The 27,500-nt window shown below is 41.5% G+C and overlaps 2 protein-coding genes across 3 annotated transcripts in view; one reads left to right on the top strand and one right to left on the bottom strand.

Moving 5' to 3' along the window:
* The window catches only part of slc2a11b (solute carrier family 2 member 11b), a 20,468-nt gene extending 1,682 nt beyond the window's left edge, over positions 1–18,786 (bottom strand). The window contains exons 1-9 of the mRNA XM_053480870.1: positions 18,656–18,786; positions 17,902–18,000; positions 17,615–17,775; positions 17,089–17,213; positions 16,645–16,774; positions 14,919–15,064; positions 7,146–7,324; positions 6,919–7,029; positions 1–64 (exon numbers count right to left, since the gene is read on the bottom strand). The exon at positions 1–64 is cut by the window's left edge and continues 38 nt beyond it. Of these exons, the coding sequence (XP_053336845.1) occupies positions 1–64; positions 6,919–7,029; positions 7,146–7,324; positions 14,919–15,064; positions 16,645–16,774; positions 17,089–17,213; positions 17,615–17,775; positions 17,902–18,000; positions 18,656–18,694 (1,054 nt within the window). The 5' untranslated portion in view covers positions 18,695–18,786. The remainder of the gene's footprint in view (positions 65–6,918; positions 7,030–7,145; positions 7,325–14,918; positions 15,065–16,644; positions 16,775–17,088; positions 17,214–17,614; positions 17,776–17,901; positions 18,001–18,655) is intronic.
* Positions 18,787–21,487: 2,701 nt separating this feature from the next.
* The window catches only part of LOC128509681 (protein HIRA), a 13,098-nt gene continuing 7,085 nt past the window's right edge, over positions 21,488–27,500 (top strand). Inside the window, exons 1-11 of one of the 2 annotated variants that reach the window (XM_053481506.1) lie at positions 21,488–21,740; positions 24,775–24,837; positions 25,077–25,187; positions 25,270–25,360; positions 25,441–25,535; positions 25,676–25,771; positions 25,873–26,033; positions 26,717–26,884; positions 27,014–27,127; positions 27,259–27,329; positions 27,493–27,500. The exon at positions 27,493–27,500 is cut by the window's right edge and continues 98 nt beyond it. In XM_053481506.1, coding sequence (XP_053337481.1) covers positions 21,704–21,740; positions 24,775–24,837; positions 25,077–25,187; positions 25,270–25,360; positions 25,441–25,535; positions 25,676–25,771; positions 25,873–26,033; positions 26,717–26,884; positions 27,014–27,127; positions 27,259–27,329; positions 27,493–27,500 — 1,015 coding nt within the window. In that variant the 5' untranslated portion in view covers positions 21,488–21,703. Of the gene's footprint in view, positions 21,741–24,774; positions 24,838–25,076; positions 25,188–25,269; positions 25,361–25,440; positions 25,539–25,675; positions 25,772–25,872; positions 26,034–26,716; positions 26,885–27,013; positions 27,128–27,258; positions 27,330–27,492 lie in introns of both variants that reach the window. The other variant, XM_053481505.1, reaches the window with a different exon arrangement.

Below are 27,500 nucleotides of genomic sequence, written 5' to 3'. Positions count from 1 at the left end.
AGGACATGAGAGAGTACCCTCCAATGATCAGGGCTCGCCTTCCCAAACGCTCTATCAGCAACGTCTGATAACACACACACACACACACACACACACACACACACACACACAATGAGGGTCCAAAAATATGAGCCTGCAAAATTAGTTCCATCTGCTAAACAAAAAACAAAAGAGTCTAAAATAATTTGAAACTGACTAAATAATAATTTAATCAACATCAAGTAATAAAAATCAAGTAATTAATATTTCTCTAACCCTAGAGAAGGCGTACGACAGGGTGCTGAGAGAGGAGCTGTGGTGTTGTATTAGGAAGTCTGGAGTGTCAGAGAAGTACAGGTCCTTCTCAAAAAATTAGCATATTGTGATAAAGTTCATTATTTTCTGTAATGTACTGATAAACATTAGACTTTCATATATTTTAGATTCATTACACACAACTGAAGTAGTTCAAGCCTTTTAATTGTTTTAATATTGATGATTTTGGCATACAGCTCATAAAAACCCAAAATTCCTATCTAAAAAAATTTGCATATTTCATCCGACCAATAAAAGAAAAGTGTTTTTAATACAAAAAAAGTCAACCTTCAAATAATTATGTTCAGTTATGCACTCAATACTTGGTCGGGAATCCTTTTGCAGAAATGACTGCTTCAATGCGGCGTGGCATGGAGGCAATCAGCCTGATAGCTAGCTGCATTGACCCTGCCCTTGATAAAACACAGTGGACCAACACCAGCAGCTGACATGGCACCCCAGACCATCACTGACTGTGGGTACTTGACACTGGACTTCAGGCATTTTGGCATTTCCCTCTCCCCAGTCTTCCTCCAGACTCTGGCACCTTGATTTCCGAATGACATGCAAAATTTACTTTCATCCGAAAAAAGTACTTTGGACCACTGAGCAACAGTCCAGTGCTGCTTCTCTGTAGCCCAGGTCAGGCGCTTCTGCCGCTGTTTCTGGTTCAAAAGTGGCTTGACCTGGGGAATGCGGCACCTGTAGCCCATTTCCTGCACACGCCTGTACACGGTGGCTCTGGATGTTTCTACTCCAGACTCAGTCCACTGCTTCCGCAGGTCCCCCAAGGTCTGGAATCGGTCCTTCTACACAATCTTCCTCGGGGTCAGGTCACCTCTTTTCGTTGTGCAGCGTTTTCTGCCGCACTTTTTCCTTCCCACAGACTTCCCACTGAGGTGCCTTGATACAGCACTCTGGGAACAGCCTATTCATTCAGAAATTTCTTTCTGTGTCTCACCCTCTTGCTTGAGGGTGTCAATGATGGCCTTCTGGACAGCAGTCAGGTCGTCAGTCTTACCCATGATTGCGGTTTTGAGTAATGAACCAGGCTGTTAGTTTTTAAAAGCCTCAGGAATCTTTTGCAGGTGTTTAGAGTTAATTAGTTGATTCAGATGATTAGGTTAATAGCTCGTTTAGAGAACCTTTTTATGATGTGCAAATTTTTTGAGATAGGAATTTTGGGTTTTCATGAGCTGCATGCCAAAATCATCAATATTGAAATAAATAAAAGGCTTGAACTACTTCAATTGTGTGTAATGAATCTAAAATTTATGAAAGTCTAATGTTTATCAGTACATTACAGAAAATAATGAACTTTATCACAATATGCTAATTTTTTGAGAAGGACCTGTATGTTAGAGTGGTGCAGGACATGTATGAGAGCGCTAAGACAGTGGTGAGATGTGCTGTAGGTGTGACAGAAGAGTTCAAGGTGGAGGTGGGTCTGCATCAAGGATCGGCTCTAAGCCCCTTATTGTTTGCTCTGGTGATGGACAGGATGACAGATGAGGTTAGACAGAAGTCTCTATGGACTATGATGTTTGCAGATGACATTGTGCTTTGTAGCGAGAGCAGGGAACAGGTGGAGGAAAATCTAGAGAGATGGAGGTATGCTCTGGAAAGCAGAGGAATGAAGGTTAGCCGCAGTAAGACGGAATACATGTGTGTGAATGAGAGGAACCCAAAAGGAACGGTAAGGCTACAGGGAGCAGAGGTAAAGAAGGTGCAGAACTTTAAGTACTTAGGGTCAACGGTCCAAAGAGTATCAGCGAGAATGAAAGGAAAGGTGTACAGGACAGTGGTGAGACCAGCGATGCTCTACGGCTTAGAGACAGTGGCACTGAAGAAAAGACAGGAGGCAGAGTCGGAGGTGGCAGAGCTGAAGATGTTGAGGTTCTCTTTGGGAGTGACAAGGATGGATAGGATCAAGAATGAGTTCATCAGAGGGACAACCCACGTTAGATGTTTTGGAGATAAAGTCAGAGAGGCCAGATTGAGGTGGTTTGGACATGTTCAGAGGAGAGATGGTAAATATATCGGTAGAAGGATGCTGAGGTTGGAACTGCCAGGCTGGAGGTCTAGAGGAAGACCAAAGAGGAGATACAGCTACATACACCAGCCTCGGTTAACTGGTAGAGGAGGAGGCGTCGCAGTTATTTACAATGATAACTTGACTATTGTACAAAAACACGGACACAAATTTAATTCATTTGAAATTCTTTATAGTAACATAAGTGTATTTAACTATATTAAGTCAGCTCAGTCGATCCCGCTAATTGTCATTTACAGACCTCCAGGGCCGTACTCTGAATTTCTTAGTGAATTTGCAGATTTCCTTTCAAACCTAATCGTTTCTGTAGACAAAGTGTTAATTGCTGGAGATTTTAATATTCATTTTGAAAACCCAGAAGACCCTCTGAGAACAGCATTTATGTCCATACTGGACTCAGTAGGAGTAAATCAGTGTGTAGTAGGACCCACTCATAAAGCAGGTCACACTTTAGATTTAATAATATTATTTGGATTAAGTATAAGAAATTTATTCACAATACCACTATCTGAAGTTATCTCAGATCACTATCTTGTCTCAATTCAAGTGTGTCACAATAATAATGTACACACAGCGCCGCGCTACCGTATAAAACGTACATTCACATCAACTACCAAACAGAGTTTTATCAGTAATCTCCCAGAGTTCCCAACTACGATTAGATCACCGTCTGACCCCACAGAACTCGATCAGGCGACTGAATATTTAGAGTAAACATTTCGCTATACCTTAGATAATGTAGCTCCAGTTAAAAGAAAAATTATTAGAGATAAGAAACTTGCTCCCTGGTATAACGATCACACGCGCACTTTAAAACAGACCGCTCGGAAATTAGAACGTAAATGGCGTCAAACTAAATTACTAGTATTTTAAATAGCATGGAAGGAGAGCATCCTGAACTATAGAAAAGCTCTTAGTGTAGCTAGATCAACATATCTCTCCACTCTTATAAAAAAATAACAAAAATAATCCTAGATTCTTATTTAATGCTGTAGCCAAATTAACCAGAAATAAGACTACTGCAGAAATCTCCACAACAACATCATGCAATAGTGAGGACTTCATGAACTTTTTTAATAATAAAATTGTAAATATTAGGCATAAAATTGAGGTTTTGAAACCGAACAATGTAATTGATGCAGATGTTAATCTAGCCATGTCAGATCAGAACCTAGAATACTTTACTCCCCTTGAAGAGAATGAACTAATTTCACTCATCTCTTCTTCAAATTCATCAACCTGTATATTAGATCCTGTACCGACACATTTTCTTAAACAGATAGTACCAGCAATAACAGAACCCCTGTTGAGAATAATTAATTCTTCACTCAGCATTGGTTATGTTCCAAAATCTTTTAAATTAGCAGTTATCAAACCAATAATTAAGAAACCTGACCTCGACCCCTGTCAGCTGTCCAGTTACAGACCAATATCAAACCTCCCCTTTATCTCTAAGATTCTGGAAAAGATAGTAGCGGAGCAGCTATGCTCATATATACATAGAAATGGCATACATGAACTGTATCAGTCAGGATTTAGGCCTCATCACAGTACAGAGACAGCGCTCGTTAAAGTAGTAAATGACATTCTATTGGCCTCTGATCAGGGTTGTGTAACTATGCTTGTATTACTTGACCTCAGTGCAGCTTTTGACACCGTTGATCACGCTATTCTTCTTTACAGATTAGAAAATGTAGTAGGAATTAAGGGTACAGCCCTCTCCTGGCTCAGATCCTATCTGACCCATCGTTATCAGTATGTAGACTTAAATGGTGATTATTCTGAATGTTCTCTAGTGGAGTTTGGCGTTCCGCAGGGTTCAGTATTAGGTCCACTGCTTTTTTCCCTTTACATGCTTCCTCTGGGCAACATAATCCGTAAGCATGGTATTAGTTTTCATTGTTATGCTGTTATTGTAGATCACACCGTAACTTTAGATGGCCTTTCTGTTCCATCAAATGCAACGGTGAAAGACCTTGGTGTGATTATTGATTCCAGCCTTTCATTTGAAGCACATGTAGATAATATTACCAGGATAGCATTCTTTCACCTCAGAAATATTGCCAGGATAAGAAATTTATTGTCGCTAAACGATGCAGAAAAACTAGTTCATGCTTTTATCACGTCTAGGTTGGACTATTGTAATGCCTTACTGTCTGGTTGTTCAGCTAGATGCATAAATAAGCTTCAGCTAGTCCAGAATGCAGCAGCGAGAGTCCTCACTAGAACCAGAAGATATGAGCACATCACCCCTATCTTATCTTCACTCCATTGGCTCCCTGTGAAATTTCGCATTGATTTTAAAATACTACTCTTGACATATAAAGCATTAAATGGTCTCGCGCCGCAGTACCGGAGTGAACTGCTAGTGTCTTACGATCCGCCACGCCTACTTCGATCAAAGGATGCAGGCTGCTTGTCAGTACCGCGTATTATGAAAAATACAGCTGGGGGCAGAGCTTTTTCTTACAAACCCCAAAGTTATGGAATAGTCTTCCAAATAGTGTTCAGGACTCAGACACAGTCTCAGTGTTTAAGTCCAGGCTAAAAACCTATTTATTTAGCCAAGCATTTTTATAAATAGATTAGCCTTAGGTAAAGGAGCAGATCTGGGGGACTCATGGACGTAGAGTATTATGGTGAACTGGCATGTTTGGATGCTGTCTTCCTCACTCTCATTGATCACTCAGGTTTGCTGACGGTGAGGTGATTGTTTGCTTTACATGTCAGGAAGCCCTCATGTTTGTGTTTCCTTCTGGCTCTCCCTTTTAGTTATGCTGTCATAGTTAGTCCTGCCGGAGTCTCTGCTTGCACTCTACAGTTAATATACATTCACATTATACATTGTGTGACTGTGACCATACCTAACTGCCATCTCTCCTCTTCTTCTCTTTCCCCCCCTCTTTCTTTTTCCTCTCTCCTCCTGTCCCCCCCTTTCACTCTTTCTCTCTCTCTCTGTCGAGCTACACATGTCGTTCCTGAGCTGCCAGTGATCCAGACTCCCTCTGCCCTCCGGACCTGTCTGACCCATCCTGGTGCCCCGCTTCTGGCTGAAGATCTCGTCACATGGATGCCCCGTGTGTCTCTCTGGGATGCGTCTGGTGTCTGGGAATGATTCTCTCCACCTAGAAAATGGTTCTGGCCTTGACTGGTGTTGGCAACTGTTTCTCTGGGGACTTGACAGTTTGATAGTTCATGACTGGAACTTCTTACAAGTCTACCTGGGTCTTCAATAACTACCTGGACTCCATATTAACATCAATTAACATCAGCTATTATAGCTGAACTGCCTCCCACCCTACACACTGTATAAATGCAGATCATTTACTGCTTTCTGTTTCACCCAGATGAGGATGGGTTCCCTGTTGAGTCTGGTTCCTCTCAAGGTTTCTTCCTATTACCATCTCAGGGAGTTTTTCCTTGCCACTGTCGCCCTCGGCTTGCTCACCAGGGACAAACTGACCATTTTGATTCATACAAATTCACATTTCATACAAACTTAAATAATTCTTTTGTCTGTGTAAAGCTGCTTTGCGGCAATGAAAATTGCTAAAAGCGCTATACAAATAAAATTGAATTGAATTGAATTGAATAGATTTATGGATGCAGTGAAAGAGGACATGAAGTTAGTTGGTGTGAGAGAAGAGGATGCAGAGGATAGGGTTAGATGGAGGCAGATGATTCGCTGTGGCGACCCCTGAAAGGGAACAGCCCAAAGACAAAGAAGAAGAAGAATATTTAGGATTCTGCAGGTTAATAGTTATGTAATGTAAGTGGAAGTGTAATATGGACTCTGTTTACACTCTTGAAATGTTTCCTCCAGGCAACATAATTTGTAAGTATGGTATATTTGTAAGTATATTTTGTATTAGTTTCCACTTTATGCTGATGACACACAGTTATATGTCTCAGCAACACACTGACCCTGGAGGTGCAGCGCCACAGTGAGGCCAAGTTTAACATCTCACTATGGTCAAATTGTTTTTAAATGATATTTTCAAGTTGTATCAAAGAATGAAAATCAGATGTTGCTTTTGCTTTTTGCAAATTAGTTGATGTTCATTACATTATTATTTATTATTTATTATTACTCTTGTCAGCTTCAAGTTATTTCAGTGACTATTGTGGGTTTTTCCATGGAAGGGTACAAACAAATTAATCCATGTGTGTGTAAGGAAACTAAATGTTTAGCATTTTAAGTAGTTAATATTTAAGATTTCACAGGTTACTAGTTAAATCTATTACACATCAGGTGATGTGTAATATTAACTATGTTTACTCTTTTGTACAAAAGTTCAGATTTTCCTCCTGTCTAATTTCTTCTACTGAAGCGTGACACTCGAACAAGTTCGATCGAAAATGGATCATCAGATTTTACACAAAGCGTTAAAGGAATGAATAAAAACTTAACTAAAACTAAATATAAATATTTCTATATTTTAATCAAGCTGCTGCTTCTAATTAAAAAAATAATGTTAAATTGAAAAATAAACAGAAACATTTTGACTACATTTAGATTCTGTTTAAACGGTTGTATGTTTTGTTTGAGTCATTGTGTGTTTGTGACTTACACACGTCAGCGCTGTTATACACTCGCACGCTCCGGTTCCCACCGTGACATAAGGAATATTTTTAGCCGGGATTCGAGCTTCACTGAAGACGTATTCTGCGTAGAAATAAATCTAACAGAGCGACGCTGGGGTTACACACATTATATACATACATGTGAAAAGCTGGGGGTAAAAAGCAATATGTATTGTTCAGTGTGTGTGTGTGTGTGTGTGTGTGTGGGTTGTACAGCATTGATGCCACTGAGCTGCTGCGCTGTGCAGATGATGATGCTGATGAAGATCGGCCAGCGAGTTCCGCGCTCAGTAAAAACCTGCCAGGGCTTTTTGGCTTCAGCACTGATCCGCTCTCGCTGCATGTCCTCCATCTCAACCTGGAAATGTTCTGCACCATGGAGCCACCTCAGAGCTGAACGAACACACACACACACACACACACACACACACACACACACACACACACACACCAGAGGAATTGGATTCAGATGTGTGTGTATGCTTAGGGTCGGTGTGTAATTAGAGACAGTGTGTGTTTAAAGTCAGTGTTTGTTTATAGGCAGCATGTGTTTAGAGTCAGTGTTTGTTTATAGGCAGCATGTGTTTAGACTCAGTGTTTGTTTAGAGGCAGCATGTGTTTAGAGTCAGTGTTTGTTTATAGGCAGCATGTGTTTAGAGTCAGTGTTTGTTTAGAGGCAGCATGTGTTTAGACTCAGTGTTTGTTTAGAGGCAGCATGTGTTTAGAGTCAGTGTTTGTTTAGAGGCAGCATGTGTTTCCAGCATTGTTCCTCTAGATGTCTGTACAAAAGGGTCTTCAACGGTCTTTAAACAACGACTCAAGATGCATCTGTTTCTTTAATACTTGGACTAATTACACCTCTGGACATCTAATTAACTGGACATTTTCTCAACATCTCCTTAAAAGTCTTTACCGCAATTTCTGCTAAGCCATTGCAGGAGGTGAAAGGTAAATGGTGGATAAAAAACATTTTTCCCATGAATGGCCCCGCATTATCCACATGCAACCTTGTCCATGTCCTGTCTGGCCAGTTCCAGGGATGAAGTGGGGCCACTGCTGGATTCTGCCTCTGCTCCTGGCACGTGTTACACATTTTTACCCTGTTCTCCACATCCCGATCTAGCTTTAACCAGGACTCCCCAGGATGACACTGATGTAATTGTTGAAGCACATCTTTTTGTCCTGGTCTGGGTACAATGACTCGTGCTCCCCATTACACACACCCATTCTGTACACTCAGTTTGTGCTTCCTCACATTGTATGGCCCACACTCAACTCCTTCCAATTCTTGTGGCCACCCTTTCTGTATCATCTCTCTAACTCTAGTCAGAACTAAATCTTTCTTTGTCCATGCCCGCACTTGCTTTGCCGTCACTAGGGTTATGTCTGCATTCTCCAGCATGAGCACTCTCTCCTCTGTTTCCTCTGTCATAAGTCTCTCAGGTAAAGGCAGCCTACTGAAAGCATCTGCATTTTCATGGTGCCTGGTTTGTATATTATCTCATATTCATATGCCTGCAGGGTCACCGCCCACCTCTGGATTTGGAAAGAGGCCATCTGGGGCAATGCTTTCAATTCATTAAACAAAGACAACAGAGGTTTATGGTCCGTTATGATGGTAAATCTCCGACCATAAATGTACTTGTGGAACCTCTGAATTTCTTTGTCCAGTTGTGAGTAATTTCGCTCTGCTTTACTTAGAGTGCGGGACATGAAACCTATTGGTCTCCCTTCACCATTTGGCTTTTTGTGTGATAGCACTGCTCCCACACCATATGGTGAGGCATTGCAATTCAATTCAATTCAATTTTATTTGTATAGCATCTTGCTCTTTGCCCCATGTCCACTTTGTGTCCTTACACAACAATTTATGTAGAGGAGCTAAAACAGTTGCTAGGTTAGGCAGAAACTTATTATAATAATTTATAATTTATAAGTCCCAAATAAGCCTTGAGCTCTGTTACATTTGAAGGCGTTGGTACATTTTCAATGGCTCTTACCTTCTCAGATATAGGATGTAACCTGCAGAGTCAACTTTGTGACCTAGGAATGTTACTTCACCTCCCATGAAGGTGCATGTGCTCCTCTTTAGTCACAGGCTACTCTGCAGTCTGTGCAGCACCACTCCCAATGTCTCTAAATGCTCCTGGCCTGTTATTAATATGTCATCCAGGTATATGGCCACATATGGGATGCCTTGCAGAACTCCCTCTATTGTGCGCTGAAATATAGCAGGACATGAAGAGACCCCAAAAGGCAGAACCTTGTAAGTGAATAGGCCCTTGTGTGTGTTCACTGTCACATACTTCTTCGATTCCTTATCTAGAGCAATTTGGTGATAAGCATGGCTTAGATCTAGTTTAGTAAATTTCTCTGCCCTGACAAGTTTGCAAACAAGTCATCTATTCTGGGGATCAGCCACTGCTCAATTTTTGACACTCTACTTACAGTCCATTTGTAATCTCCACACAATCTCACAGAGTTATCTGGTTTGAGCACTGACACTATTGGAGCAGTTTTGGAACTCTCTCTGTAAACGTTCCAGCTCAGCCTCTACTTTTGCTCTCATGGCGTATGGAACCGGTCTTGGTTTAAAAAATCGTGGTGTTACATTTTTATCCATGTAGATCTTTGTTGGTGTCTTTTCAGTTTGCCCAGTTCCTTTTTTAAACACCTCCTCATATTGTCTAAGTACATCTTCCAATGTCTGTCCATTTGCACCCACCATATGATTTACTGATCTCCATTCCATCTTCATTCCTGTTCTGTTATCCACCCTCGCCCAAGTAAATTTGGTCCAGTGCCTGATGCTACTACTAGAGGAAAGTCCTTTACCATTTCCCTGTATTTAACAGCAACTCTACCTGAACCCAGTATCTCCACCTTTTGTCCAGTCTAAGTTTTCAGCTTAATGGGGCACTTCTGAAGCTCTGGCTGTTCTTGAATAGTCCCCAGTTTTTTAAAGTCCGGTTCATTCATTATGGCTACCCCACAACCTGTGTCCACCTCAAACTGTGTCTCTGGCCCATTTACTGTCAATGTAATGGTTAGGGTGCTACTTTTGAAATCACCGTATCTTTGATGTTGAAGAAAAACACTTCCTCTTCCGAATCTTTTTTCTCCCTGACACTAATATGATGTGCCCTTTGGCCCTGTTTTTTTGTTTGTGTCTTCTTTCTTTCCCCACCCTTTAACTGTGAAGTGTTTTTAATCCAACACTGTTTCTTCTGGCTTCCTGGACTTGGAGTTGAACAGTTGGACGATTTCATTTGGATTTGGATGTTCCTGAGTTCATTATATGTTTTTTGACCAAGTCTGATAGGGCTTAATAAATTCCGTATCAAACTGTATGTCTGACTCCCCACTGCACTCACACAAAATAGCCGTCTTTTTGTCTGCTTCTGTAATTCCATTTGCATTAAAGAAGGTTTGTAGAACCTCACAATATTCTTCCCATGATTTGTCCTGGCTATTGAATTGTACCATGTTGCCTATCAAACTTGCCATGCTTTTTAAATTCATTTTGATTCTTTTTTAAATTAAATTAATCCGTTTAATGATCTTCTCACTCATTTGTTTTTATCCTCGTCACCATATGTAGTAACTCCAAGCCGACAGTTCTGTAAATTCTGTCTTTATTGACAAACATCACAGCATGGAAATGTTATCACAAGGAAAACTAATCACACACCCTTTCTGCTTCTCTCATTCACCCGCTTGCTCTCAGCTCTATTGTTAACATGCCTATCCTTGGTGTTACTCACTACTGTCATCTAGTGGACATGTGATCACTTTACTACAAAGAGTCAGTGTGTGTTTAGAGTCAGTGTGTGTTTAGGGTTACAGTGTGTGTTTAGTGTCAGTGTGTGTTTAGGGTCAGTGTGTGTTTAGAGTCAGTGCGTGTTTAGGGTTACAGTGTGTGTTTAGAGTCAGTGTGTGTTTAGGGTCAGTGTGTGTTTAGAGTCAGTGTGTGTTTAGGGTTACAGTGTGTGTTTAGAGTCAGTGTGTGTTTAGGGTCAGTGTGTGTTTAGAGTCAGTGTGTGTTTAGGGTCAGTGTGTGTTTAGAGTCAGTGTGTGTTTAGGGTTACAGTGTGTGTTTAAAATCAGTGCGTGTTTAGAGCCAGTGTGTGTTTAGAGTCAGTGTGTGTTTAGGGTTACAGTGTGTGTTTAGAGTCAGTGTGTGTTTAGGGTCAGTGTGTGTTTAGAGTCAGTGTGTGTTTAGGGTTACAGTGTGTGTTTAAAATCAGTGCGTGTTTAGAGCCAGTGTGTGTTTAGAGTCAGTGTGTGTTTAGGGTTACAGTGTGTGTTTAGAGTCAGTGTGTGTTTAGAGTCAGTGTGTGTTTAGGGTTACAGTGTGTGTTTAGAGTCAGTGTGTGTTTAGGGTCAGTGTGTGTTTAGAGTCAGTGTGTGTTTAGGGTTACAGTGTGTGTTTAGAGTCAGTGTGTGTTTAGAGTCAGTGTGTGTTTAGAGTCAGTGTGTGTGTAGAGTCAGTGTGTGTTTAGAGTCAGTGCGTGTTTAGAGTCAGTGTGTGTTTAGGGTCAGTGTGTGTTTAGAGTCAGTGCGTGTTTAGAGTCAGTGTGTGTTTAGAGTCAGTGTGTGTTTAAAATCAGTGTGTGTTTAGAGTCAGTGTGTGTGTAGAGTCAGTGTGTGTTTAGAGTCAGTGCGTGTTTAGGGTTACAGTGTGTGTTTAGAGTCAGTGTGTGTTTAGGGTCAGTGTGTGTTTAGAGTCAGTGTGTGTTTAGGGTTACAGTGTGTGTTTAGAGTCAGTGTGTGTTTAGGGTCAGTGTGTGTTTAGAGTCAGTGTGTGTTTAAAATCAGTGCGTGTTTAGAGCCAGTGTGTGTTTAGGGTTACAGTGTGTGTTTAGAGTCAGTGTGTGTTTAGGGTTACAGTGTGTGTTTAGAGTCAGTGTGTGTTTAGGGTCAGTGTGTGTGTAGAGTCAGTGTGTGTGTAGAGTCAGTGTGTGTTTAGAGTCAGTGTGTGTTTAGGGTTACAGTGTGTGTTTAAAATCAGTGCGTGTTTAGAGTCAGTGTGTGTTTAGAGTCAGTGTGTGTTTAAAATCAGTGCGTGTTTAGGGTTACAGTGTGTGTTTAGAGTCAGTGTGTGTGTAGAGTCAGTGTGTGTTTAGAGTCAGTGTGTGTTTAGGGTCAGTGTGTGTTTAGAGTCAGTGTGTGTGTAGAGTCAGTGTGTGTTTAGAGTCAGTGTGTGTTTAGGGTCAGTGTGTGTTTAGAGTCAGTGTGTGTGTAGAGTCAGTGTGTGTTTAGAGTCAGTGCGTGTTTAGGGTCAGTGTGTGTTTAGAGTCAGTGTGTGTGTAGAGTCAGTGTGTGTTTAGCGTCAGTGTGTGTTTAGGGTCAGTGTGTGTTTAGGGTTACAGTGTGTGTTTAAAATCAGTGTGTGTTTAGCGTCAGTGTGTGTGTTGAGTCAGTGTGTGTTTAGAGTCAGTGCGTGTTTAGGGTTACAGTGTGTGTTAAGAGTCAGTGTGTGTTTAGCGTCAGTGTGTGTTTAGCGTCAGTGTGTGTTTAGGGTCAGTGTGTGTTTAGGGTTACAGTGTGTGTTTAGGGTCAGTGTGTGTTTAGAGTCAGTGTGTGTTTAGGGTCAGTGTGTGTTTAGAGTCAGTGTGTGTGTAGAGTCAGTGTGTGTTTAGAGTCAGTGCGTGTTTAGGGTTACAGTGTGTGTTTAGAGTCAGTGTGTGTTTAGGGTCAGTGTGTGTTTAGAGTCAGTGTGTGTTTAGGGTTACAGTGTGTGTTTAGAGTCAGTGTGTGTTTAGGGTCAGTGTGTGTTTAGAGTCAGTGTGTGTTTAAAATCAGTGCGTGTTTAGAGCCAGTGTGTGTTTAGAGTCAGTGTGTGTTTAGGGTTACAGTGTGTGTTTAGAGTCAGTGTGTGTTTAGGTTCAGTGTGTGTGTAGAGTCAGTGTGTGTGTAGAGTCAGTGTGTGTTTAGAGTCAGTGTGTGTTTAGGGTTACAGTGTGTGTTTAAAATCAGTGCGTGTTTAGAGTCAGTGTGTGTTTAAAATCAGTGCGTGTTTAGGGTTACAGTGTGTGTTTAGAGTCAGTGTGTGTGTAGAGTCAGTGTGTGTTTAGAGTCAGTGTGTGTTTAGGGTCAGTGTGTGTTTAGAGTCAGTGTGTGTGTAGAGTCAGTGTGTGTTTAGAGTCAGTGTGTGTTTAGGGTCAGTGTGTGTTTAGAGTCAGTGTGTGTGTAGAGTCAGTGTGTGTTTAGAGTCAGTGCGTGTTTAGGGTCAGTGTGTGTTTAGAGTCAGTGTGTGTGTAGAGTCAGTGTGTGTTTAGCGTCAGTGTGTGTTTAGGGTCAGTGTGTGTTTAGGGTTACAGTGTGTGTTTAAAATCAGTGTGTGTTTAGCGTCAGTGTGTGTGTAGAGTCAGTGTGTGTTTAGAGTCAGTGCGTGTTTAGGGTTACAGTGTGTGTTAAGAGTTAGTGTGTGTTTAGCGTCAGTGTGTGTTTAGCGTCAGTGTGTGTTTAGGGTCAGTGTGTGTTTAGGGTTACAGTGTGTGTTTAGGGTCAGTGTGTGTTTAGAGTCAGTGTGTGTTTAGGGTCAGTGTGTGTTTAGAGTCAGTGTGTGTGTAGAGTCAGTGTGTGTTTAGAGTCAGTGTGTGTTTAGGGTCAGTGTGTGTTTAGGGTTACAGTGTGTGTTTAGCGTCAGTGTGTGTGTAGAGTCAGTGTGTGTTTAGAGTCAGTGCGTGTTTAGGGTTACAGTGTGTGTTTAGAGTCAGTGTGTGTTTAGAGTCAGTGTGTGTTTAGCGTCAGTGTGTGTTTAGAGTCAGTGTGTGTTTAGAGTCAGTGTGTGTTTAAAATCAGTGTGTGTTTAGAGTCAGTGTGTGTGTAGAGTCAGTGTGTGTTTAGAGTCAGTGCGTGTTTAGGGTTACAGTGTGTGTTTAGAGTCAGTGTGTGTTTAGGGTCAGTGTGTGTTTAGAGTCAGTGTGTGTTTAGGGATACAGTGTGTGTTTAGAGTCAGTGTGTGTTTAGGGTCAGTGTGTGTTTAAAGTCAGTGTGTGTTTAGGGTTACAGTGTGTGTTTAAAATCAGTGCGTGTTTAGAGTCAGTGTGTGTTTAGAGTCAGTGTGTGTTTAAAATCAGTGTGTGTTTAGGGTTACAGTGTGTGTTTAGAGTCAGTGTGTGTGTAGAGTCAGTGTGTGTTTAGAGTCAGTGTGTGTTTAGGGTCAGTGTGTGTTTAGAGTCAGTGTGTGTGTAGAGTCAGTGTGTGTTTAGAGTCAGTGTGTGTTTAGGGTCAGTGTGTGTTTAGAGTCAGTGTGTGTGTAGAGTCAGTGTGTGTTTAGCGTCAGTGTGTGTTTAGGGTCAGTGTGTGTTTAGGGTTACAGTGTGTGTTTAAAATCAGTGTGTGTTTAAAATCAGTGCGTGTTTAGGGTTACAGTGTGTGTTTAGAGTCAGTGTGTGTGTAGAGTCAGTGTGTGTTTAGAGTCAGTGTGTGTTTAGGGTCAGTGTGTGTTTAGAGTCAGTGTGTGTGTAGAGTCAGTGTGTGTTTAGAGTCAGTGTGTGTTTAGCGTCAGTGTGTGTTTAGCGTCAGTGTGTGTTTAGGGTCAGTGTGTGTTTAGGGTTACAGTGTGTGTTTAGGGTCAGTGTGTGTGTAGAGTCAGTGTGTGTTTAGAGTCAGTGTGTGTTTAGGGTCAGTGTGTGTTTAGAGTCAGTGTGTGTGTAGAGTCAGTGTGTGTTTAGAGTCAGTGTGTGTTTAGGGTCAGTGTGTGTTTAGGGTTACAGTGTGTGTTTAGCGTCAGTGTGTGTGTAGAGTCAGTGTGTGTTTAGAGTCAGTGCGTGTTTAGGGTTACAGTGTGTGTTTAGAGTCAGTGTGTGTTTAGAGTCAGTGTGTGTTTAGCGTCAGTGTGTGTTTAGCGTCAGTGTGTGTTTAGGGTCAGTGTGTGTTTAGCGTCAGTGTGTGTTTAGGGTCAGTGTGTGTTTAGCGTCAGTGTGTGTTTAGCGTCAGTGTGTGTTTAGAGTCAGTGTGTGTTTAGAGTCAGAGATACCGGCGGTGCATGCGGCTTCCTCGGCTCGGTCGATCAGCAGATATCGTGGACTTTCAGGACACTGAGGCAAGAAAACAAGCTGAAGAACAGCAGGAACACACGGAGAGACGAAGAGAAGAGGCCAGTAGTCTCCACCCAATAGTTCACTAAAGACACACACACACACACACACACACACACACACACACACACACACACTGCTATAGAACACAGATATTACAGGTGAAGTTTGACGAGATTCCAGTCTTGGTCTGGACTCTACGTGCTTCCTCTTGTTCAGATCAGACAGCAGAAGAAGAGACTCAGTGTCCCTGGAGTGGAGATGATGACCAGATATTGTCTCTCTGTGTGGAGGCCTAAAGGGAATAAGACTCTGCATTTACAGGAAGATAAAACTGAAACGATCCTTTTAGGGAAAGACCTTGGACGCGTATCTCAGTCTAACTACACCGATTATTAAAGCAGGAAATCCATCAACGTTCTCTGACCTTAAAAGCTTTTCTTTTTGATGTCTGAAGGACACTTAGAGCTTCTTCAGTAAGTCAGATTCCTCTTATGTTCTTATTCAACGTGCTGCTGCCAGAGTGCTCACTAAGTAAAATGATCACATGACTGCAGTCACATGACCCAATGTGCAGACAACTGAGAGTCTTCATTGACATGTGACTGCCGTTCTGAGATCCTCACACTGACTTCTGATCATATACAGGTTTGGTCGTAAGATACTGTTTCTGGTGTACAAGTTACTAAATGATTTAGTTTCTTAAAAGCGTGAAGTATCACATTACTGACCTGAGGGTCCAGGACTCGGATCACTAGGAGTGTGAAGCGGACTATTACACATAATTGTGGTTGTGTGTGTGTGTGTGTGTGTGTGTGTGTGTATACTATTTAAAAGAAAGAGAGATAGAGATAGAGAAAGACATGGAGACACTTTTACTATGACTTAAAGGCTACAGTGAGACAATATAATCTCAGTACTTTAATATTTAAGTACATTTAAAGGTAAAGTATTTTTTGGACTTTTACTTAAGTATAAATTTAAATGGAAGACGTCGACATTTCTTTAAGCATTGTTAACTGGGATATTTCTGAACATTTAACCACCACTAGTCTAAAACTACTTGAAGGTGTTAGACACGCCCCTTCAGTCGACAGGTCCAATATTATGCTCCTTTTAAACAAGTTAACATTTGTCTCCAAAACGCCTTTTAGTGTACGAGCTGAAATCACACTCAGATCCTGCACGTCTGTTCGGTCTCACTTCTGTTCCAACATTGTGCTCAGACACATCGGTAGATAAAGTTAGAAAAAGAAACAAAGAAGAGATCATTTTTTTGGTCTGCGTACAAAGTATCAAAAAATGAATTTCGCCTAATAGATGCCCTTTAAACCAAGATTAAAGTCATTTTGGTAAATTTTCTCTTTTGATATAATAAGTGTATAAACCCGTCTGTGTCAGCTGAAGATCATGACACTGAAACCGTTACTACACTCGGTGAGTCTGTGCGTTACCATGGCAACTCACAACTATTATATATAACAAGTATTTTTGTTGTTGGAGCAAAAACACTAATAATATTGAGCCCTATTGTGTTTAAAAATGTATACAGCTGTTGTGTAAAAGCAGCGTAACACTCAGTGTGTGTGGTGCTGATCCTCTGTGTCTGATTATTACTGAATTCATTATGATCTGATATATTCTTATTATAAATCTGACACTGACGTCAGTCCCATCACTTGTCCTGTTAGAATCCCTCCTGTGAGGAAAAGGGACGTTCCCATCGCCATGGCGCCACGCAGAGCCCGGGGGGCGATCTCCCCTAGGTACAGCGGCTGGACGCAGATCCCTACACCTGTCAATTACACACACACACACACACACACACACACACACGTCTCTACTGCTGTATGCACTGTGCAGTTTTACATCACAGTGTGTGTTGCTCCATCTGTGGAGGTGAGTCAGGTGTCAAGCCGTGGTGAATTCTGGGTAATATTGTGTTTATGCTGTGAGGATGTGTGTGAATTAGGGAATTGGGGGGGAGGGAGGGGGGGGGGGGGGGTTGGGGTTAGGGGGGGTCCTGTGTGAGGGCTAAGTCCAAACCTGAGATCATTTACACTGTGCAGGTTTGTGTGTGTGTGTGTGTGTGTGTGTGTGTTCTATCACCTGCATTTATCCCACAGATGAAACGGCCGGCGATGAGCAGTTCGAATGCAGAAGTAAGTGAACTCAGGCCCATCAGCACCGCCGCTAACACAGCAAACGCGTTGTTGATCAGAAGCGTTCCTTTCCTGAGAAACGTACAGAGTGAGACTCATTTAGACCAGAGGCTAGGACATGTGTCATGTGACCGGAGTCCACATGGTCAGTCTGAGAGAAGCTTCACTCATGGATGTGGAGTTCCTGATAAGTTCATGTTCCTGAAAAGGCAATACTTCCTGAAGTCTGCGTCTGGACGGATATTCATGCAATTCTGTCGCTGTTCACTCTGGAAGATGTTCATGACTTCCTGCTCTTAGATGTTAGAGATGTGACAGGCGTCTCCAGGGTGGCTCAAGACCTAAATAATCCTCCTCTCTGGTCTCGGCTCTCCAGAAATCATCCAGTGATGTTGTGCGTGTGTGTGTGTGTGTGTGTGTGTGTGTGTGTGTGTGTGTGTGTGTGTGTGTGTGTGTGTGAGATTATGACTCACCTTCCATAGCGCACGGCTAGTGAGGCTCCAACTAAAGCTCCCACTAAACCCCCGATGGTGAAGACGGAGACGATGGAGGACCAGAGCAGTGTGAGGAGGTTTGCTGAGATCTGTGTGTTATAACGCTGCATCCAGGTCTGATTAATAAAGAGCTGCACGTCCTGAACACACACACACACACACACACACACACACACACAGGATTGCACTTACTGTGGATACTAATTATATCCTTAATACAGCACACACACACACACACACACACACACACACACACACACACTTGCCTTGGTTGGAGCATTTATGATAGACAGATTGTAACCATATTGAAAACTTCCTCCAATTCCTGCTGCCCAAACCGCCATCAGCAGGGTCTTACTGGGAACCTGACAACACACACACACACACACACACACACACATGGATCCAAAGTTCTGATTTAGGCCCTAAAATTTGAAATTTCTTTTATTTTTAATTGGAAATAAACAGAGTTTAGAATTGTAAACCCTTAAAGCAGATGTCTATAACGCGTATATAAAGTCTGAGCTGTTTAATATTAGAGAGTCTGCACGAGTCCCTGGTTAAGCGTTACTGGACGCGTGATATTATCCGTGTTATGTTAACTCGTCTGTACAAAAGGTCAGATTTTCTGTGTCTAGTCTATTCTAGTGAAGTGTGTGATCAGACCACAGTCAGGCGGATTCGATCTACAGCAGATCATCAGATACAACCATGAGACTCTGAAATTCAGATCAATATTTCAAAGGTTCTACTCTTCATTATTATTATTATTATTATTATTATTATCCTACCTCTTTCTTCTGTGGTTTTATCAGTAAAGTTTGTTTCTCTGTAGCTTCTCTTTTAGTCATCATGAACAGCTCCTTCAATGAGGTTTAACAGCTCAACATTCATGTGATCGTGTGTGTGTGTGTGTGTGTGTGTGTGTGTGTGTATGACCTATAATGTCTTAAAGTTTTAATATATTGTAACACACACACACACACACACACACACACAGCCACTCTGCAACACACTCACGTTTGTTCTCCCTCCTGCTGATCCGTCACATTCAGTCATGATCTCAGTCTCCGTGATTTGGCAGACATTAGTCGAGCATGTGAAGACTTGGCAGGAGAAGCAGCTTTAATACTGTAATCTGTGTGTGTGTGTGTGTGTGTGTGTGTGTGTGCGCGCACCCGGGGCCACTCAGCTGACTCTGCATGCTACACATCTGATGTTCTGAGGTTCAAATTGGGTTTAAAGAAAAATCATGGATTGAAATAAAATGTCTCAAATCCTGAACAGTTTAGTCAAACACATGGGAAGTTACAGAAACACGCTCCATACAAGTTCTGTATACACACTACTAGTCAAAAGTTTGTACACCTATGGTCGTTCCTGATGTTTATTTCTCTCTACACTGTAAAACACTCCTGAAGGCGTTTATTATCCCAAACACACACTAATCTCTCTGAACAGTTGGTATTGAGATGTGTATCTGCTCCTTCTGCTCTGTAAAGCTTCACATTTCTCTGTATGTATACATACTGTATATTCATGGAGTACAAACATATTACTTAGTCATCTTTGTTTACTTCTAGTCTAAATATATATTTATGTCAATATTTTTTATTACACAGATGTCCATATTTTATAGCCAGATTGTAACATTTATACTGTTAGTATTTGTAATTTGTTTTTTTCCCCTAATTTTTATTTTATTTGACTTTATTCTGCTAAAATTAAGTTGTTTCTTAATTTTTAACTTTGTACTGTCCAAATTTCCCAATTGTGGGACTAATAAAGGTTTATCTTATCTTATCTTATCTTATCTTATCTTATCTTATCTAATCTTATAACGGCTCTAATCTGAGCTGCTGGTTGTTAATTGGTGATTTCTGAGGCTGGTGACTCTAAATGAACTTCTCCTCTGCAGCAGAGCTCAGTTCTGGTCTTGTTCTCCTGGGAAGGTCTTCATGAGAGACAGTTTCATCATCATGGAGCTCGATGGGTTTTACAAACACACTTAATTATAATACTGTTCCTATAAGAACTGTTCCAGAACAGATGACCATCATGTCTCAAAATAACAACCGACTGTTACTTAATTAGTTAAATAATTAATTACCTAATTCCATATGTGTTATTTCATAGTTTAGAAAAAAATCCAATATCATTATAGGATGTAGAAAATAAATTACTAAACAAAAATACTCAAATAGAGGGTGTGTCCAAACTTTTGACTGGCACTGTATGTAAAAATAAAACTCACACTGGAAATCTGAAAGTTTTTTTTTATATATATACCTGAAATTATTTTATTTATTATTATAAGTTGGGTTACATTCAGTTCTCCAGGCCGGACTGATGATCAGCCACAGTGTGAACCAGCAAGGGTTTGGTTCCTCGCCCTGGAGAACACCCCTGCCCTGCACTTTTTAATGTGTTCTCAGATCCCAGCTCACCAGACTGAACTAATCGGCTAATTAAATGCAGTTTCTATAACTGGTAACAAAGGTTTTTCTGTACTGATGTCAATCAGCTCATGTTTTCTTCCTGTCCCAGATGAACAACTTTGTATAAATAAAAGAAACATTAGTACATTTGTCAAAACTCACTGTTTCAATGATATCTTTATGTTTCATATGCTGGAGGACCAGAATTTTTTTGTCTGTCTGTCTGTCCAGATTCTGTCTCAGCGTCACACAGAACTGTCTGTCTAGACTTTTCCTTAGATCTCTGTCTGAAGTTTAATCTGCACCATCAGTGAATCTAAATGTGGAGTAAAAGTGATGTTATGAACAGTTATGTGTGGGATTTAATAATCTACTGTAAAATAATCTACTAATGCGCTACTGTCTCAATGTAAACAAACACCTGCACCAATAGATATTAATTAGAAAAGATAAAGTGAATATTTTGACTGGGATTAGTTCATATTTTCACTTTGGCTGAAATAACAGCGCTGAAGTGGTATAAGTGAATTTTAACACGCTGGAGTGGTTTTAAGACAAAACTTTTAATTGAAACATTTTAATTGAAATGAGTTTACAGAAGGTGGCGCGGTGGTGTAGTGGTTAGCACTGTCGTCTCGCACCTTCAGGGTCTGGGTTCGATTCCCGTCTCTGTGTGCATGGAGTTTGCATGTTCTCCCTGTGCTTGGTGGGTTTCCTCCGGGTCCTCCGGTTTCCTCCCACAGTACAAAGACATGTAGGTTATGCTGATGGCTGTTCACAAATTGCCCGTTGTGTGTGTGTGTGCTCTGTGATGGATTGTCCCCCTGTCCAGGTTGTCCCCCTCGCAGGCGATACGGTATCACAATCACACCACCACACAGTACTGACCCACACATATGGTTTTTACACACACACTGGACATTCGTTTACACTATTAGTCACTGCACAACTACACTTCGTGGTCATCAAATCACTCCATCACAAGTCACTTTAAATAAATCACTTTATTTGCACTGCATCAGTCACTTTTAATAAGTGGATTGCACAACCATGGACATAACTATTCCTTTATTACCATTTATTCGGCTGCTCTTATTGTTTTACATTTCTTCATACATTCTTCATTTATTTTCTATATTGTGTATTTTTGTGTACAGTTATTTTATTTTTAACTTTTATTTGTATATTTTTATTTTATTCTTCCCTAATTAAACTTACCCTTTATTTTAGTTCTTATATTTATTTCCTATTCATATTATTCTTAGGTCACGAGCAGTTGTCTTGTCATTTCTCTACATTTCCTATGTAGAGGGGGGGGGGCGGGGCCTGATGGAGGGAGTGACGATACAGAAGCGGACGGAGGAGGAGGCGGAACCATTGTTCGTTAGTTTGTGTTTCCGGGTGAGTACGGGATGAGACGGACACACTTCCGGTGTTCCTGTGGACGCTCGAGCGGCGGCTTTTCTTTAGAGATGGAGTGACTCGGACCTGCAGGACCGGAGTGTGAGGAGACAGTGTGTGTGTGTGTGTGTGTGTGTGTACCGCGGTGCAGTGTGGCGGGGTTTACACTCCGTATCTCCAGGACCGGACTCTGTGTGTGTGTGTGTGTGTAAAGCCCGCGCGCTCCGACATGAAGCTGCTGAAGCCGAGCTGGGTGGCGCACAATGGTAACATCACCTCACAACTCTGTTTATAACGCGTTATAGCGCTGCGCACACACACACACACACACACTTCATCCTGCACCGTCACGCACATTCTTACACAAACACACTCAGTAATACCGCGCTACGTCACTCGGGGTTCGGAGCGCTCGCTTCTGACTGCGCATGCGCCAGAGTTTAAATGAATAATGTGTATACAGGGGTGTTCAAGTCAAACCGGGACTTCTGATCCCCGAACTCAGCTTTATATACAATAATAACAATAAAAGTTGGTGTTTAACATCCTCTCTCTCTCACACACACACACACACACAGTTCAGAAGGACTTTATTCTCCTGAATGTTAACAGAAAATAACTTTTTTGCCAAAGCAACAATAATTATATAATAATTGATTCCATTATAAATAACAACAATCTGTGTTTGTAAACATAAACTGGACTGGAGAATCTCGTCTACTGTCGTGGACAAAAGTTTTGCGAATTGCATAAATATTGGAAATTGAAAAAGTTGCTGCTTAAGTTTTTATAATAGCAATTTTCATCTACTCCAGAATGTTATGACGAGTGATCAGATGAATTGCAGAGTCCTTCTTCGCCATGAAAATGAACTTAATCCCAAAAAAACCTTTCCACTGCATTTCATTGCTGTCATTAAAGGACCTGCTGAGATCATTTCAGTAATCGTCTTGTTAACTCAGGTGAGACAAACACAAGGCTGGAGATCATTATGTCAGGCTGATTGGGTTAGAATGGCACTTGACATGTTAAAAGGAGGGTGATGCTTGAAATCATTGTTCTTCCATTGTTAACCATGGTGACCTGCAAAGAAACGTGTGCAGCCCTCATTGTGTTGCATAAAAATGGCTTCACAGGCAAGGATATTGTGGCTACTAAGATTGCACCTAAATCAACAATTTATAGGATCATCAAGAACTTCAAGGAAAGAGGTTCAATTCTTGTTAAGAAGGCTTCAGGGCGTCCAATAAAGTCCAGCAAGCGCCAGGATCGTCTCCTAAAGAGGATTCAGCTGCGGGATCGGAGTGCCACCAGTGCAGAGCTCGCTCAGGAATGGCAGCAGGCAGGTGTGAGCACATCTGCGCGCACAGTAAGGCAAAGACTTTTGGAAGATGGCCTGGTGTCAAGAAGGGCAGCAAAGAAGCCACTTCTCTCCAAAAAACATCAGGGACAGATTGATCTTCTGCAGAAAGTCTGGTGAATGGACCGCTGAGGACTGGGGCAAAGTCATATTCTCCGATGAAGCCTCTTCCCGATTGTTTGGGGCATCTGGAAAAAGGCTTGTCCGGAGAAGAAAAGGTGAGCGCTACCATCAGTCCTGTGTCATGGCAACAGTAAAGCATCCTGAGACCATTCATGTGTGGGGTTCCTTCTCATCCAAGGGAGTGGGCTCACTCACAATTTTGCCCCAAAACCCAGACAAACAAAAACCCACTAATTCTGACAAACTCCAAGAAGTGATTATAAAGAATGGGTGGCTATCAGTCAGGATTTGGCCCAGAAGTTGATTGAGAGCCCAGTCGAATTGCAGAGGTCCTGAAAAAGAAGGGCCAACACTGCAAATACTGACTCTTTACATAAATGTCCTGTAATTGTCGATAAAAGCCTTTGAAACGTATGAAGTGCTTGTAATTATATTTCAGTACATCACAGAAACAACTGAAACAAAGATCTAAAAGCAGTTTAGCAGCAAACTTTAAAAAACTAATATTTGTGTCATTTTCAAAACTTTTGGCCACGACTGTACACAATACAGTGTCACACAGACACACACACACACACAATTCTCTCGTGTCTGTCAGGTTAAGGGTCTGCTCAGTTACTCTCACTATTATAGATTATAACTGTTGCGCGCACACACACTCAGTTTCAGCGTCACTGTCATGTTGCTTCAGTGTTTGTACAGTTAATACTATTTGTACTGTTGTCACTTAGTGACTGTTGTCACTTTGCCAAAATAAGGATTATTTTGATAATCGATTAGTTGGACGATTATGTTTTCGATTAATCGGATAAAACCTAACCACTTCTTTAATTTGATATTTTGCTTATAACTATAAAAAAAACATAAAACAGGGTATTATTTATGTATAAAAAGAAACTTTTAAAAATGCGAAAGCCACATGTAGAGTTTAATAATCTTTAATTTTGACATTTTAAACCTTAAATAAAATGTAGTATATAATATACAGTGTATATAGTTTAAAAAATACACTGATATATTCAGTTAATAAGATATAAACAGCTAAAAGAATGTAATTTTGTATAATAAAATTATGTATGCATAAGTAAAACCACAGTTAATTACAAGTTAACTTTGTAGTGGACTATAAAAAACTGTAGAAATGCAAAAAGCTAATAGTCACAAATGTGCTGTTATTTGCGTTCGCTGAAAACCACAACAATCACTAAATGTAATATTTGACTGTTATTCACACCGTTTAAATTAAGCTAATCTAAAGTAGCGCCATTTAACTAATCACTATTGCTCATGAGGTGATTGCGCAATGTGATGCTACATAGCGAGTAGCCTGTAAACAGATCTAGCGCGACTGTCCTGAAGTTAGCAAACAGTTTAAACAAAAGAACTTAAACTATAAAGTTTTACTGACCCTGCTGACGTTTCGCCATCCGTAACACCAACACGTTTTCTTTTTAAGTGTTTGTGCATGACATGCCATGAAAGCTCGGCCTTGCATAGCGTGCAGGTTACCGTCTTCTTAGAAGCGTTAAATGTGAATTGCTATTACACTTTGGAGGACTCGGGGCGCGCGCTTTATCCTGCAGACGCTTCTGTAACCTCCATTGCGCGAGCGGCTGTGTATCTGTGTATATTAGTGCGTCTTGTGGTCGCGCTCCTCAGTGACGTGAGCAGCCCAACTAATCGATAACGGCATTCATTGACAACGAATTTAATTATCGATAATTATCTATTTTATTGATTAGTTGTTGCAGCCCTACTTTGCCACATTAAAAAATGCACAACAGGAATTTAATAACTGAACCCGTTCTATTTTGCAGGAAAGCCGATATTTTCAGTCGATATTCATCCAGACGGGACGAAGTTTGCCACCGGGGGCCAAGGTACACACACACACTTTAGTTTTTATTTGTATGGAGCTTTACACAAAGTATCTGGTCTCAGGAGGAAACGACAAACTCGTCATGGTGTAAAAAAAAAAAAAAAAAAAAAGAAGACTACCGTCAAAGTCTTTCACTCACTCACTCAGCTGTCTCCCAGAGTCGGGGACTAGTGGGAGTCGCTCTGATATAATGTAATCACGCAGTACTCTGTGTTTAATATGTGTGTGTGTGATTGACAGGAGAGGACTCTGGGAAGGTGGTGATCTGGAACATGGCTCCGGTCCTGCGAGAAGAGGACGAGAAAAACGAGAACGTTCCCAAGTTACTGTGTCAGATGGACAACCACCTGGGTACAGAGGATCTGTGTGTGTGTGTGTCTGTGTGTGTGTTGGATACAGGTGTATAATACATTTGTGGGTGTGTGTGTTGCAGCGTGTGTAAACTGTGTGCGATGGTCCAATAACGGTCAGTGTCTGGCCTCTGGAGGAGACGATAAACTCGTCATGGTGTGGAAGAAAGCAACGTGAGATACACACACACACACACACACACACACACACACACACTCAAACTATAAATCCTGACAGTTGAGGTGTGTTTCAGGTTTATAGGCCCGAGTACAGTGTTTGGGTCGAGCAGTAAACTGGCCAATGTGGAGCAGTGGAGGTGTGTGACCATCCTGAGGAACCATACGGGAGGTAGTGTGTGTGTGTGTGTGTGTGTGTGTGTGTGTGTGTGTGTGTGATTATATATCAGCAATTTACTGGATACAGTTCAACAAGGAATCTTTAGTCTTGTAGATAAATCTGGTATGTGTGTGTGTGTGTGTGTGTGTCAGACGTGATGGACGTGGCCTGGTCTCCTCATGACGTCTGGCTCGCCTCCTGCAGTGTCGACAACACCATCGTCATCTGGAACGCACGCAAATTCCCCGGTGAGTGATGATGATGATGAGGTCGAGGACGGGGGAGGGGGGCAGAGGGAGGTGGTGCAGTAACTGTACGTGTGTGTGTGTGTGTGTGTGTGTGTGTGTAGAGATGGTGACCTCACTCTCGGCACACTCCGGGCTGGTGAAGGGTTTATCGTGGGATCCTGTGGGGAAATACGTGGCGTCTCAGGCAGACGATCGCAGCCTGAAAGTGTGGAGGACCATCGACTGGCAGCTGGAGGCCAACATCACTAAACCCTTCACTGAGGTAAAGACACACACACACACACACACACACACACATATATATATATATATATATATATATATATATATATATATATATCTCCTCCGTGATTTATTTATTTATTATGGCTTTTTTCGTGGCAATATATAATAATCTCATTAATTTTAACACTAAACTATTAAGAACAATATCATTTACCCATTTTGTAGCATAAATATTGATGTAAATTCAGCTAAATCTTCATATAAAATATCATAATTTTTTTTAGTACTGTAAATAGAACACAAAGGAACCGTAGAGGAAACACAGCTTGGGATTTTGAATTATTAATGTTTTTACGCTACTTATACCAAATAAAAACACTGAAAAGAAAAAAAATTACTGTATAGTGTACAGGTTTACCTTTACATTCTATTTAATTAATTTATTTTTTATTTTAAGGGTAATGTAATGAACTGAATTCATAATTTAATTAAAGTGTTTGGGGGAATATTTAGGATTTAAACTATAAAAATAGACATTTACACACACTTTTTTTGCCCACAACCAAAATGCCCTGTTTTTCCCAATTCATGTGTGCTCTGGGATCGTAAGCTCCGCCCATTCAGGCTGGCGACTGTATTTGGGTTCCTCTGCACTCATTTCCACAGTGTGAAGATTTCATGAGTTAGTAAACTGGAGAACCCTCTGCTCTCTGTGTCCAGTGTGGAGGAACCACTCACGTTCTCCGTCTCAGCTGGTCTCCCGACGGTCAGTACCTGGTTTCGGCCCACGCGATGAACAACTCGGGTCCGACGGCGCAGATCATCGAGCGAGACGGCTGGAAGACCAACATGGACTTTGTGGGACATCGGAAAGCCGTGACTGTAGTGGTGAGGGAGGAGCTTACGGTTTTATTACAGCTGCACGTCCTCGTAAAGAGACTGAGCGGTCGAGTTTACTTTAACAGTCACTATGGTGTGTGTGTGTGTGTGTGTGTGTGTGTGTGTCTGTGTGTGTAGAAGTTTAACCCCAAGATTTTTAAGAAGAAGCCGAGGAATGGAAGCTCCTCTAAACCCACTAATCCCTACTGCTGCTGCGCCGTGGGCAGTAAAGACCGCTCGCTCTCCGTCTGGGTAACGTTACCTTCAAACACACACACACACACACACACACACACACACACACACAGGTGGCTTCCTGTTCTGTAAACACTCATGTAATGTACTACAGGATATATTTCTAAATGGTGTGTGTGTGTGCGCAGCTAACCTCCCTGAAGCGCCCTCTGGTGGTCATTCATGACTTGTTTGACAAATCCATCATGGACATCACCTGGTGAGGAAAAGCTCTCTCTCTGTTTTTCTGTCTCACTCACGTACTCACTCTCTCACTGTGTCTCTCCCTCTCTCTCTCTCTCACACACACACACACACACACACACACACACACACACACACACACACACCCCTAAGTGTAATAAATGTGTGTTTGTGTGCAGGACCCTGA

Source organism: Clarias gariepinus, chromosome 21 (genome assembly GCF_024256425.1).
Source record: "Clarias gariepinus isolate MV-2021 ecotype Netherlands chromosome 21, CGAR_prim_01v2, whole genome shotgun sequence".
NCBI lineage: Eukaryota > Metazoa > Chordata > Actinopteri > Siluriformes > Clariidae > Clarias > Clarias gariepinus.
Note: the sequence above shows the minus strand (reverse complement) of the source record. Positions and strands in the feature narration are given on the sequence as shown.